General features: G+C 34.0%; 3 protein-coding genes across 3 annotated transcripts in view; 1 reads left to right on the top strand and 2 right to left on the bottom strand.

The window, feature by feature from the left end:
- The window catches only part of LOC136823867 (ubiquitin carboxyl-terminal hydrolase 7-like), a 39,446-nt gene extending 38,141 nt beyond the window's left edge, over positions 1–1,305 (bottom strand). The window contains exon 1 of the mRNA XM_067080023.1: positions 951–1,305. Within this exon, the coding sequence (XP_066936124.1) occupies positions 951–1,011 (61 nt within the window). The 5' untranslated portion in view covers positions 1,012–1,305. The remainder of the gene's footprint in view (positions 1–950) is intronic.
- Positions 1,306–1,569: 264 nt separating this feature from the next.
- Positions 1,570–6,918, top strand: LOC136824008 (THO complex subunit 4-like). The gene is made up of 6 exons (XM_067080165.1): positions 1,570–1,916; positions 2,289–2,450; positions 2,739–2,886; positions 4,841–4,895; positions 5,780–6,023; positions 6,223–6,918. Exons 1-6 carry the CDS (start codon positions 1,704–1,706, stop codon positions 6,229–6,231), a joined length of 831 nt encoding a protein of 276 aa, XP_066936266.1. The 5' UTR covers positions 1,570–1,703; the 3' UTR covers positions 6,232–6,918.
- Positions 6,919–10,933: 4,015 nt separating this feature from the next.
- On the bottom strand, positions 10,934–13,153 carry LOC136823878 (uncharacterized). Its single transcript, XM_067080034.1, has 2 exons — positions 12,825–13,153; positions 10,934–12,338 (listed from the first exon to the last, which is right to left on the bottom strand). The coding sequence occupies exons 1-2, from the start codon at positions 13,033–13,035 to the stop codon at positions 11,203–11,205; spliced, it is 1,347 nt and encodes a 448-aa protein (XP_066936135.1). The 5' UTR covers positions 13,036–13,153; the 3' UTR covers positions 10,934–11,202.
- Between the last annotated feature and the right edge of the window lie 1,269 nt (positions 13,154–14,422).

The following is a 14,422-nucleotide window of genomic DNA, read 5'->3' as shown; positions in this document are numbered from 1 at the left end:
GAAAATGGGCCGTCGCGCTCTGAGCATTTAGCGAAATGTTTTTCGCCTTTCCGTCCGCCATCTTGAATTGTAGGCAAAAATACAGGAACGAAAATGCCGTGGTTGGATTTAGTTGGAATGTATGCAAAATATATGCAAGTTTACACAAAGATTAAAAAGACAACTAAGTATCTTATAAATAAATTATTATAATCGTTAGAACAATAAAAGATGGAATTTCTTAATCCAAAAGGAAATATTTACAGAACAAAAAAAGCCTTTTAGGAATTTGTTCTTAAAGACATTGCATATTCTGTTTTCATGCCATAAAAAAATTCCACGAAGACGGAGTACACCACATCAAACTTTCAAAACACGCAAACTGAAAGCAGTAATTTATGACGTCACACTTTCTCAATGTTTTGATTTGATCATTTGGCGGCTCTATTCCCAGGAGAATAATTTGCCGTCAGCCGAATAAGGATTGTTTTTTACCTTCGCGGGTGATTTTTCAGTTTGAGTTTCTGTCTAATGTTATGATGGTCTTTTGAAGTGCTTGTTCTAGGAGATGAGCGAGTATAATTGTTTTTAGTTTTGAAGAGAAGCAAATTTAATCTTTCTTCTACAAGATTACACTTTAATATAATGCCAATTATGCATGTAAGTTTTTAATTCATACTTTCTTTTGCATATGTTTTGCATACTTTCTAAGGGAATTTCACCACGGCAATTCGGCCACCATAATTTTTGCATACAATTCAATATGGCGGATGGAAAGGCGAAAAGGTCTATTTAAGAAATATCTTCAGCCTGAAATCTTATCAATTTTGGCTGATTTGTAATATGCACACAAAACATTTGAAAACCCCAACTTGTAAAAAAAATCCAGGAAACTTTATGGTTTTGTTGGCTGGCTTAATATTAGCAGAAACTATAACCTTAACATTATTAATTATGAAAAAGTTTATTACCTGAATCTGCTTGGTCTGCATTCTTCTCCTTATCATCTTTTTCATCGTTTTTATTTTTCATTTTTCTTGTCGTGGAACTTTTGAGTTTCCCCAATCGCTTTAGCGTTCCACCAGTCTGATTTTGTGGATTACTATTTGAATTACCCAGGGTGTTAGTTACCACCTTGGTACCTTTACTGGAAACTGAACCCAACTTGTTTATTATGTGCCAACCTGTGGCGCAAATTTGATGAAGTTTTGGAATATTTTGAGTGTAAAATTAACATTTCTTTGCAAACTTCATTTGTATTTTGGTTTTCCGTGCTCCTTCTTTCGCCTATCTCACTACTACGGCTACCATCTTTAAAAATAGAACAATCGCGCATGCGCAATAATACTTTTCTTTGCTTTTCACGGTTTTTGTCACTAGGCTTGATAAAAATAGAAGCTCATTTTTAGTCCTTAGAATTATGAAAATTTAAATATTTGACCAAGAAAAGTCCAGAAATTTAGTTTTTTATTTCAAAATGACAAAATTTTAACTTTTTTTTTTTTTGATTCCACAATATTCCATACCGTTATTCACTTTTTCATTGAAGCGTACAGGCTAAAATACGGATAAAAAATGTGACTGCGTTGCAAATCGGCAAATTCAAACAGTTGGCTAAAACGTTGGCGGTCAAATTCGCAAATTCACCTTCGAATCGACACTACTCTCAACCTCTTTTCAGGATCAAGTTAAATCTTCAGGAAGACACACCCAATACAGTCAAAATGGTTTCAGAAGACAAAATCGACATGTCCCTTGATGATATCATTGCATCTAACAAGAAATCGTCCAGAGGAGGAGGAAGGGGAAGAGGTCGTGGACGTGGTGCTTCACGAGGAGGAAGAGGTTCTTCTGGTGCTGCCGGTGGGGGCAGACGAGACAGTGCTGGACCTGTCAAACGTGGACGTGGAGGATCTAGAAGTGCACCATACAACCGAGTAAGGCTCCCATCTACCAAAGTTATCAAATAAAGTTGAGTTTCAAGTGAAAATATTCATTTTCAACGAGTTCGTCATCAGAGAAGTGAATGAAACCTGGAGATGAATTATTATCTAGCATCAAGGAGATGATTCAACTTGTTGTTTCTTCCCAACATGTCATTACATTATATCAATTCATTCACACCACCCATGAAAAGCATTTTATTAATGCTGAGAAAGGTGTCACAATAAAATTATATTAGAAAATTGCATATGAGAATAAATCTCTCCATTATCTGAAAATTTGACCAGCATCTTTTGATTTGCAAAGGATGAAATGGTTACAGATGTGGTGATTTTAGAGAACTTTTGAATGAAAATTTATTTTAGCCAAAAGGTATCCCAGATAAATGGGAGCATGACATGTATGATGGAGCTGGAGCGCGAGGTCGACGCAGCGATAGTGGCATTAGTGGACGTGTTGGAGTTTCAACCGGAGCACATCTTCAAATATCAAACTTGGATTTTGGAGTAACTGAAACAGACATCAAAGTATGGTTATATGCTTCTTTTGCAAATGTTTTCATTTTGAAATAGGTTTTTGGAATGGGGTTGAAATAAATTTTTCAAACTTAGGGTTTTTAAGACCAGACAGTGAAGTGAAGTCCAAAATGGGACCCTTTTTATTGATTCCAATCCAGAATTGATGAATTTGTCAAAATTAGCTCCCTTGAGATAGCAATTTTGAAAAAGCAATCTGTAAGCTGCTTGTTTTCAAGACCTAGGGTTCCCAGATAAGTGGCAAGCTTGTTTTCATAGTTAAATTTGAACTTCTTTCAGGAATTGTTCACTGAGTTTGGAAAACTTAAAAAGGCAACAATCAATTACGACAGTTCAGGACGATCACATGGTACAGCTGATGTAGTTTTCGAAAGAAGAGATGATGCTGCAAAAGCCTTCAAGACATACAATGGAGTTCCCTTAGATGGTAAGAACATTTTTTAATCATACAGAAAGTAAGGCCAAGTGATCAATTGTTTAAGAAACCTAAACCTTTGGGATAATTATTCTTTCTGTACAATTTGCATAGGTTTGCTGATAATTGAAAAACATTGTTTCAAACTAAATGTTGCAAACTCCTAATCATGGGGGTTTTCACTTTTTCAGTCATGTACCAAAAGTCATGTTAAGTCTTATAATTTTTTGCATACTCTTAACCCGACTTTTGAAAGTGGTATTATAGTTACACCTATGCAAGGCCTGGGGTCGTGAGGGGTTGGTACTAAAATCTCAGACCAGAATATTTTCTATTAAGCACGTTTCCTTACCACTGGTAAGCAAGTTCTGAAAAATTGAGTTTCAAATGGTATTAAATTTTCCTGCCATAGTTGGAGGATGAAGAAAATTTTTGCCTTTTAGGGGCCACTCAAAAAGTACATACACTTGAGAGGGGGAGGGGGTAATCCCAAAAGCGTATGAAAGCGTACAAGGAGAGGGGGTCCTTGAGGAGAAGTACGTATGCTTGTAATTTTTCCTAAACTGTCTTATAGATTCTTTTAATTTCTTGAGACTTTGTTATAAATACGATTGGATACCTACATATTGGTTAGGGGGTGTACTAAAAAGCGTATGTATGCTGAAGGGGGTGCACATAAAGTGTACAAAGGGGAGGATGAGTCAAAAATTTGCCATTTTCGAGCATAAGTACTTTTTGAATGGTCCCTTAAACATAAAGTTTTTTAAGATGTTTTGAAATAGCCCAAAAATTCTAACTTTTTCTTGAAAAAACTATCTTGATACTGTTAGACTTATTGCAATATATTGAGTTGATTTTCCTTCAAGTTTTTGTACAGTCATTTTTACTTACTTTGCATTATTCACTTTCATTTACTTTCATAATTTTTTCTTTTGGAAAAAAGTGCTTGAAAAAGTAAACAGAGGGTTTGGAAATTATACTATGACTCTAGACTTGAAGACTCTTTAGATCAAACCTGACAACTGAAAATATATAAAAACTAATTAACAGGGGTCCTAATAAAGTCTGGGGTTTAGAAAAAATTGAAAAATAAACAAGCAGACAGGCACCTGTGAGTAAAACGTTTACTAAAAGGGTTTTCAAGAATTTTTCGCATATCTTCACCCTTTTTAGAGAAGCTTGGTATTTTGTATTTTGTCTTCTCAGAACTAAGCTTCTCCCTCCTCCATTTCTGCTCCCATAAATATTAGGAATTTTAACAATTAATGTTGAAATAGACATAACCCTTTACTCTCCTTGTTACCAATTTTCCCAAAATACTGAGAGTAAAATAGATTACTTTCTGAATTGGCAAACTCAAAGGTCAAAATAACAATTTCAAGTGGGTTAGACAAAATGTCAGATCAGAGTTGCTTTAGCTTGAACGTTATGATTTCTGGGTCGGACAAAAAGCTTTCTAGGTCGCACAATAACCGATGTCAGACCATTATTTCAAGCCCCCTATTTCACCAAAACATGTGGTGAGAAATATATATTTGACCATTATTGGTGGCCCCGGTGTGACTTCTTTTGGTGGGGTCGAAAATAAAAGTGAAATTTAGGACTTCAAATATGGGTCAAAGATTTTCTTCCCCAAGCACTGCCAAGCATTAAAAAAATAACACAAATCTGAAAAATTTATATTTCAAGAAAGCTTTAAGAGCTCAAATATCATCAGCAATTAAAAAATCATTAGATCGCTTAAGTTTATTTTCATTTTGAAACAGCGCCTTCTAGGGAACAAAAACATTTGAAAAAAGTCTGAATTTGGTTAGAGATTTAGTTTTAAGCACAAAAAGCATTATCAAAGCTCTGAAAAGCGATTAGTGCGGGGAACAGAGGCATAGTATGGATTTATTCATAATATGGAAAATATGGAAATTATGAATAATTAAGATTTTCAATATCATTTATTTTTGCTGTTTAGGTCGACCAATGAAAATCGAACAAGTTACACCACAAGTATCAACAAATTTCGGGAGGTATGTACATGTTTTTTATCATGAGAACAAATCGTACAAGAACACAAGGCTTTGATGGCAAAAATATTAAGAACAAGTTTTTAAGAACGTTATGAAGCTTTACGGACACCCAATTTTTTAGAAAAATGAACAAAAATACTCCGAAAATGGTGAAAAAGTTTAAAACATCCAAAGGCTTCAAAAACTTGGATGTTCTTATATAAAAGAATTTGTATGTATCAAGATATTGCTTGTGTACGAGAAATGTTTTTGTAACAGTATAATCGTTAGAATTACGTTTGTCATTCTGTTGATGACTTCATCTTCCAATAATTAGTCTAATTATGGAGTCAGGAAATGCATCATTATAGGAATGTTTTCTGTTGTGCGTTTGCATTTGAGGGATTTCCTTTGGTTTTTGAAGGTTGTTGTAAAATCATGCTGTAATTCTTCCGTTTAATATATTGCTATCATATCTTCAAAAAGAGAAACAATAAATTTTTACATATATATTCTTATATAAGTTCGCTATAAATCAAAGCCCTATAAACAAAAAAACCTCATGGCACAAGTCGGCCATAAAGTCAATGAGGAATGTTTTTTTTAGAAAGTTGATAGAATGTCTTCAGGGGCATGCCGAAATATAATAAAATGACAAAGAGAAGCTATAAAAGTTTTAGAATGTTCAATGGCAATAATTGCTCTGCAAGCCGAAATATAATAAAATGACAAAGAGAAGCTATAAAAGTTTTAGAATGTTCAATGGCAATAATTGCTCTGCAAGTTGCACAAATTTTTTTTTTCAAAAGAAATCTAAATATTCAATGATAGGACGGAGGCAATATAATTTTTTGTCGCTTCAACTATTTGAGAATCGGTTTAAATCAAATGTTCTTGCATTTTAGACGTGGCACGAGCAATAATTACGGTGGCGGGCGAATGAACACGCGCCAAGGAGGACGAGGAGCTCGAGGTGGTGATGGTGGTAACCGACGTGGATCCACACGTGGTGGAAGCACCCGCGGTGGTGGCCGAGGATCGTCCCGCGGTGGCAGAGGTGCTCGCGGTGGTGCCCGTGGAGGCAAAGGGCGTGGTCCCCCACCCTCTAAAGAAGACTTGGATAAAGAATTAGACAGCTACATTGAAGCTGTAAGTATAAAGTTTAACCCCCATTCATGAGATAAGGTTACGCAATTTGGTATGGCGTCAATATTATATAAAAGCAAATGTTTACGGGTTGTTTGGCCTCATAGATTTCTAGAACTTGTTCAGTGTACTTGTTTACTGTAATCTTTAGGTAAAATTTTGAATTGAAAGATAAAAACGTTTTTATCCTTCTTTTTTCCAGGCCAATTGAGGAGTGAAAGAAGAAAAGTAATTGGGATGGTTTTTGTACATATTCATTTTCATACGTGATTTTCATTTTGCCATACTTTACTCACAAAACAACGTGAAAAACGTTCTGTTGTTGTAATCCGCCTGAAGAAGTCCTCCTACACAGGACAGAGCGTGACGAATCTGTTTTTTTATGATATAAGCAAATGAAGTTCTGAGAGAATTTGTAAATAAGAAGAGGTGTACAGAGATGTTGCTGACAACTTTAAATGAATCGAAATTGTTTTATTTTATAACGGAATGGTTGATGTCGAGATTTTATAACAACCTTTTTAAAAGTGCAATTTATTCTTACCAGACAAAGTTCATACATACATAGTGAAGATCTTTATTTTTCATGCTCTAGGATAATTCTTTGATGCTGAGAACAATGGTATGAATTATTGGAGTGCGAGTTTTTCTCGTTGGCGCTCTATAAAAAAAGTCGCATTCACCCAGATGCATGATATAAAAAATCATTGTATTTTCTATAAGGATAATTTTATTTGGTATTTAACAGAGATTACACGTGTCTATTTGTTAACATGTAATTTCGTTTGCTTTGATCTTGAACTTTGTAATGAGTTTTCACGATGATGTTGTCATTATTTTATCCTATATTTCTTTTATGGTTTTATTACGAAAGAGAAATTATCATTTTTATTACTAACCCGTTTTTGTCAATGTTCTTGCGTGTTTTTCCGCTGTGTAACAATGTCTTCTAGTCATATGAACTTCAATGGAAATGGGCCATTTCATGTAATAGCCACATTTCCGAGCGGTTCCAGGGCTTAATAACTTGAATTTCCAGTGGGTCTAAGAGTTTCTTCATTTTCCCATGGGGTAAAAATTATTTTAAAGTTTTTGCAAAAAAAAATTTTTGAAAATAGAAAAAAACTGCAAAAATTTTACATTTTTTCTAGGATATGTTTAATTTCTAACATAATATTTCTTCAACATGAAAGATATTGGAAAGCTTCCCCCAAAGGCAAACTTTGAAAAATGGGTAACTATGCGATTTTGGGGGTGGTGTATGAAAATTTGACCTTTTCAAAATTATCAAAAATCAGTTAGTACTCTTCAGAGTAATTGCTTGACCCCTTTCCTGGGTTTTGTGCTACTTATGACAGAGCAAATTCAAAAATTGCCAAGCGTTAATTTCTCAAAAAAGGCAACGTTACACTGAAAAAACAATTGTCGGTGAAAAGTTAGAAATATTTGCAAGTGACGAAAATCCGACGCAATTTAGCGATTCAATATACAGTGTGTCCGGAAAAAAGTGCAGTTTTTATATAAAATGAATACTCTATATCACTGGAGTTTAGAATAATTATAATACGATGCAAACAATTTCTTCCATTTGTTCTCAGCATGAACATATAAACGACTGGACATCCATCTCCTTTGTATTTTTGAAGATAACACTGCTAGCTTCGTTGCCGCCTCGTTAAAATCATCAAATGAAACAATAAATTCTGATGGTATACCTCTTGGGAATACCTTGCTAACAACGTCAAAATTTCGACAAAAGTCTTTGTTGTTCTACTTTTCTCAAGTCTTTTATCTATATCATAACAAAGATAACAGAGGCAAAATCATCGTCAGCTTGTCAAAACTCCGACTAATATTTCCAAATTTTGACTTAAAAGTGTCTAATAATTTTAGAGAGTGTCACATTCTAATTTCAATATTCTTATGGCACAGGCTCTCAACTTTGGCAAGCTATTTTTTTCAAGTCATAAAAAGAATTATTGGAGTGACAAAAGGGATTCAAAAGTATACACGCAGTTGAAATTCTGCATCATTTCAAAGTTGAAAATGTTGATAAAATATATTGCAAACTCATGAAAAAAATTGAAAATAATTTTTTTGTGCATTAGGAGTAATGTTCAAGCTCTATCAATCATTTTACCTAAACAATTCAAAGAAATAAAATTACGACGGAATATTGTCAGAACTCGGATTTTTTATAGCAATTTTGAAATACAGGCGGCAACGAAGCTCGCTTCAAAGAGACAATAAAAGATAGATGTCCCGTCGTTTATATGTTCATGTTCTCAGGGAAATCCAAACTCCATAATCCATAATCAAATCTCACTGGAAGTCAGAATAAGGGCTTATCGAAAAATACTCCAAAGTATCACTGTGCGCAGGGGGGGGTCATGCAGTTAGTACCAGACACGTTGGCGGTTAGTACCGTGGTGGGTCATTTTCATTTTAAGGATTTTGCAGTTAGTACCTACTGGGTACTAACTGCTGAAAGGGGGTGGTATCTCAGAATTTTTCAAAAAATCAATTAGTACTTTAGGATACTAAGTGCTTGAAAATGGGTTGCTGTCTACTGTCTGCCTTTTAAAAAAAGTCTTAGCTGAAATATTTTGACATTACTCACTCCGAGGGGCAAATCACTCGAAAAATGGTGTACGAGATTTATGATTTATTTTTGATTTATGATTTATTTTTGATTTATTTTTGATTTATGATTTATTTTTGACTTATTTTTGATTTATGATTTATTTTTGATTTATTTTTTATTTATGATTTATTTATGATTTATTTTTGATTTATGATTTATTTATGATTTTTGATTTATGATTTATTTTTGATTTATTTTTGATTTATTTTTGATTTATTTTTGATTTATGATTTATTTTTGATTTATTTTTGATTTATGATTTATTTATGATTTTTTTGAATTATTTTTGATTTATTTATTTTTGAATGTAATTTATGAATTTTTTTTCAAATTTTAACGAACTGATACTCAAAATCATTGTCAAAAAAATAAAAAAAGTTGAAAAGTATTTTTTTTCGAATATTTTTTATTTATTTCTTATTTATGATTTATTTTGATTTTGATTTATTTCTGATTTATTTTTGATTTATTGATTTATTTCTGATTTATTTTTGATTTATGATTTATTTCTAATTTATTTTTGATTTATGATTTATTTATGATTTATTTTTGATTTATGATTTATTTTTGACTTATTTTTGATTTATAAAAATTGTGTACGAGATTTATTTTAGTGATTTGCCCCTCGACAAATGTTTTGACCTTACAATGTCTTCTAATTTTACAATGAACAATATATCATATTGACTTTGCAGTGTCTTCTATTCACAGGATTCAGGCTACACTGTGCTACAATATAAAGGACTATTAAAGAGGAAGGGTGGGTGAAAAGTTTCGGTTGAAAGAAAGAAAGAAAATGCGCGAGTGAGTCGTTAGGGAGAGAATATTTTCAAAACAGACGAGACTGGACAAGAGCTTATTGATTAGTCGGGTCAGTACACCATGGTCTTGCTTGGTCGGGTCTCTTGGATACCTACCGTGGCTGATATGGGCAACCCTGTGCCTATCTTAGATTGGCGGTCAAGTAGGAGGCCGTCCGGAGGTTTTTCTGTGTTATCAGGTTTATGAGCTTATTTCGGGTCATTTAGAGCCGAAAACAGGGGGAATCATTCTTTTCTATGTAAAACAAATAGTATCAGGGGTGCTTACTGCTTAATTAGGGGTGGTATCCAATTTTCGACCCCGAATGCAGTTAGTACTTTAGGGTACTAACTGCAGAAGGGTGGTGGGTGTATTTCAAAATTTGGATTCTGCAGTTAGTACCCATAGTGTCTGGTACTAACTGCATGACCCCCCCTGCTGTGCGCGTGAAAGTGGTAAATTTTCTCTCAATAAGGCTGACTACAGACTACCACAGATAATCAAAAAATAATTCAAACAAGCAATACAATCTTATACCGTGAGTATAACACAGCTCGAATAAATTATCTCTTGAACTTGGCCTCTGGTACCCTGGGTAACAATCTTAAAAGCTCAGAAATAATTAACATTAATACAATAATTACTATAATACAGGGTGTCCCTAATAAAAGTATCGAGTTTGAACATGCGATTGAATAAAAAAGTTTGTGTGTGTTATCGCTAAAATATAAGAACGTTCTCCATCACATAGGCTCATTACAAAAGGTAGTTACAACGTATAAATTAATCAATAGCCCTTTTTACTATTCCCCTGTTGCATAAATGTACGTCTTTAAAAATCAAAATTGCTGCCTAGTTTTACTTTTTTATTGTTCCATACATTCCATTTTTATTATTTTCATAGTTTTACATACGATTCTTTACAAACATGTTTTAATTGTTGCGTTTTTCTCATGATCGTAATTTCGTTGCATTTGTAAACAGGCAGAGTATGTTTTTATTGTTACGTAATGACAAAGAAAAAAGAGGGAGAGCTTAAAATACAATTTTGTGAATACACACTTAAAACTTTCTACTCAATCGCATGTTCAAACTCGATACTTTTATTAGGGACACCCTGTACAACATTACTATTAATAATTTAATATGTCACTTTAAATATTTTACTTGGCTCTGATTTCATTGAGCCCTCTTTGTCACACACCACTTCACATAGAAGTGATTCTTCAGTATTTCTGTTTCTAAAGCAAAACAACACTTACGTTACAACTCCTACGATAACAAGCATAACTCCAATATTAAAAGATATCTTTCGTCACAACAGCAAGTAAAAAGATATATCGTGGTCAAAAGTGGTGTCCGAACATGACCCTTTTCCACCTCCCAAAATCAATGTTGGAGTTGAATTTTCGCACGTTCACCTCACGTTCAGACTCGCCTCACCATCAACATTGATACTGGGGTTCTGTTTAGGATTGTAGCTACCATATACGTTACAAATTCCTGGCCTGACCGCATTGTGGGCAATCCATTCACAATGCGGCTTGCTTCATCTCGAGATTTTATCTGACCGTTCGCTTCATTTTCAAGTTTTATCCAATTCAAAATGACGGGGACTGAGTACTAGTACCCATCCATCAGTTCGCGGGGGGGTGACGGGCGTTTCGACACCCGTGATATCTGCAGCATTGATCACCAAACAAAACTTTTCATACGTAATTTATAACTCTTTATACTTTAAAATATAAGATCGACTCCTAATAACAAAACCAGTGAGGTTGACAAGCAAAATAATGTCAAAATGATATACGCTTTATCGATAACAATGAACAAGAAAGCTGCAGAAAAATATCCAAAACAACACGCCAATTTCATTGCCATTTGTCGCAGTCCTAACACAGAACATCTTGAATGATGGTCTACCACTACAGAGAGAATGACAGTTGTAAAAGCAGTGGCAGGATAGCTAAACAGGATATTAAAACATTGTGTCATAAATATTGCAACGTTCCTCAAAGCGTCATTTCCAATACACTCCTTAGCTAAAGGAAGAATAATTGTCAGATTAAGTGCGTTTCCAGTCGTACATAACACAAGTATGTAATACGCATCAATATACGTGTTGAATCTTTCAATATATTTCAATGTTAATACTGCAATGATAACTACTGTTATGGTCAAAATACTCAGATGTTGGATGCTCCAATGGAATAGATTAACAGCTACAATGTTAATCATTAACTCAGATTGAGCATAAACAATATTGATTAAAAATATTACATACAGTGGAACTAGAACGTCCACATTTTTCAATAGCTCTGTTAGTGTTAACGGTTTCGGATTGAGATCAACAATATCGGGTTTATTAGCTACTGGTAGAAGTTCTGCTTGGTCATTCTTTCCAATTATCTCCGATTCTGTAAACGGATATAAACTTTCTTTGGAATTTTCTGATTGATCCTTCTTTGCTATTGCCTCTGGTTTGTTAGACGAATATAGACTTTCTTTTGAAACTTCTTCGTTTGATATATCAGTGTTTTTCTTATTGTCACCGCTAAATCGACATATAGATACTGATTTTCTTGATCTTTCACTGAGTTTTTGATTGACTTTTAAGTAAACGTGATAACCAGGGTTTTTAGTCAAATCAGTTAACAAGAAGTAAGCGGCGACCCCGTATGTTAGTGTGCACCCAGCCAGAAACAGAGCAACACAGTTGTATTGATTGATTTCATGCCCAAATAATTTGAAGTTGACCCATTTGAATATGATAGGTGACACAGGGGCTAAGGCATGGCAAATGATGGTTAATGTTTGTATCATTGTGACCAGTACAGAAAGTTCTTTAGAAGGGTATGTTCGAGTTAATTCTCCTAAAAATAGAATGATTGTAAATTAAATCAAGTTTTTAAACATCTTTCTTTTGGGCTCTTCCAAAAAATGTCTGTACATGGGGGGGGGTTGGTGGATATAGTGTTCGGGCGCATTGTGAAAAATCAACAAAATTTGCCTTGTCCGGGGGGTAAACTTGCTCTGTTTGAGGGTAATTTTTAGTGTCATGCTTGTCCGGGGACCTGCTGCCCAGGAGGTCAAAAGTCACAATGTCCGAGGGGGCTAATTTTCAAAAAATGTTATATATGCCAAGGTTAGGTAGGAAATTCTATACCTAGGTCACGTGACATTACAATAGAAGTTCAGTGCTTGACCAGTTAGATGCTCCTTGGGCTTTCAAAAACAATAGCAGCAATATTCTTTGCGATATTCACTTTTTTTTTACTTGGAAGAGCTTAAAGTACGACATCTAGCACTTCGGGGTTTATAAACAAAAGGCCTGAGTACGAGTTTGGTTTGTGACTAACCTTGATAAGCTGGTTTGATTCCATCTGCAATTCCACATAAAAATCGACCAAAGATTGGGAACCAGTTTAAAACCGGTATCAAATATATTAAATTACCAGCAATGTTAAACCAAGCCATCGCCAGAGCCGTGCTCCGAAGATTACGATAATGATCCATATATCGACCAATCACAATCGAGGATAGAGTTGCCGATAAAAACAAACCACCCATCGTCAAAGAATAATACAATTTCGCATTCTCGACGTGAATAATATTTTGAAAATAATACAAAGCAGAAATCTGGATGGCCGAATTTTCGAATGCGTGCAGAGCTTTAGCGATGGTATACACGTTTTTTTTTTATTAGAACCTAGTTTATAAGAACATATAGGCTGAAATTCGTCGAAAAATTAAGAACATCTTAAGAACATGCCCAGCCTCAGTTTGGAAAAAAATGACAAGAAACTACAATTTTTTCCTCTTTTTAAGCAGTTTTAACCGAATTTAGGGGTGGATCTTCAAATTCGAGGGTCAAATATTGTCCAAATTTTGCCAAATTAAAGTGCTCTTTATTTTGTATCATATTATCGATTTAGAGTAGTCTAAAAAATTAAGAACGCATTTAAGAACATTTTAGGCTGAAAATTGCTAAAAAAATAAGCACATCCAGGCTCAGCCAAATTTTAGGTGTTCTAATAAAAAAAAAAACGTGTAGATGATTAAATTATATTTACGTTTTTTGTACCAGTCACATAGTAAGCTTTCTTCTGAGGATTTCAACATGGTTCAGATTTAGATTTCTAAAAGAAAAAAAATGTTAAACAATACTCAGATTAGGTGGTGTTTTTAACTTCTCAGCTTTTCGTAAGTTGGTCTAATGTCGAGAAAAACTCTTTATTAAAAACTTTGAAACTTTGATGGCCAAAAAATTAAGAATAAGCTAAGAACATTTTAAGGCATTTAGAGTCTAAACCCTAAATTGCACAAAAATAATCACAAAATGGTAATATTAAGGATATTTTAAGAACCATATTAAGACTTAAAACTCAAAACTTTTTATGTTCTTGTAACACAGGAAAAAATGTTCGATTTCCAAGGTTGGAAATTCGATATTTTTGGGTTGGAAATTTTGGTTTTATAATTGAAGGTTGGAAATTTGAGCGATTACTTTAAAGTGATTTGGAAAACGTAAATTACCCATAGGTTTTGTAGAATAAACCAATGCGCTTGAAAAATCAAGTGAAAAAAAAACAATGTAGAAATGACAATTTTCCAAGGCTGGTTGGAAAACATGACTTTTTGGGTGGGAAATTTTTATTTTCCAAACAGTTTGGAAATTGAAAAAAAAGGTCAAAAATCGATCTGAAAATACATATTTTTGTAAATTTGATACCTCAGGTTGGAAAACTAGAGTTTTTGGGTTGGAAATTTGTGTTTCTCCAAACAGTTTGGAAAACGTTAAAAATCCATGTGGAAATTACGTTTTTCTAACCATTTTCTGCGCATGCTCCTTTGAGAAAACCACAAGCGATTTTTCGCTCAAAACTGTTTTGATGTATAGCAAACCTGGATATTAGACTATAATGTGAGCAGTCAAGCTGTAAGTTTCCGTCAGGTG

The sequence above is a fragment of the Clytia hemisphaerica genome, unplaced genomic scaffold, assembly GCF_902728285.1.
Source record: "Clytia hemisphaerica strain Z4C2 unplaced genomic scaffold, Clytia hemisphaerica genome assembly, whole genome shotgun sequence".
NCBI classification, from domain to species: Eukaryota; Metazoa; Cnidaria; class Hydrozoa; order Leptothecata; family Clytiidae; genus Clytia; species Clytia hemisphaerica.
The sequence above is the reverse complement of the archived record's forward strand: the minus strand, read 5'-3'. Positions and strand labels throughout refer to the sequence as shown.

Excerpts from the sequence above, each read along its gene's own strand:
- LOC136824008 (XM_067080165.1), top strand. The coding sequence starts at position 1,704 with ATGGTTTCAGAAGACAAAATCGACATGTCCCTTGATGATATCATTGCA. Across the intron at positions 2,887-4,840 it reads CAATGGAGTTCCCTTAGATG|GTCGACCAATGAAAATCGAA; the intron begins GTAAGAACATTT and ends TTTGCTGTTTAG. Across the intron at positions 4,896-5,779 it reads GTATCAACAAATTTCGGGAG|ACGTGGCACGAGCAATAATT; the intron begins GTATGTACATGT and ends CTTGCATTTTAG.
- LOC136823878 (XM_067080034.1), bottom strand. The coding sequence starts at position 13,035 with ATGGGTGGTTTGTTTTTATCGGCAACTCTATCCTCGATTGTGATTGGT. Across the intron at positions 12,339-12,824 it reads AATCAAACCAGCTTATCAAG|GAGAATTAACTCGAACATAC; the intron begins GTTAGTCACAAA and ends TTCTATTTTTAG.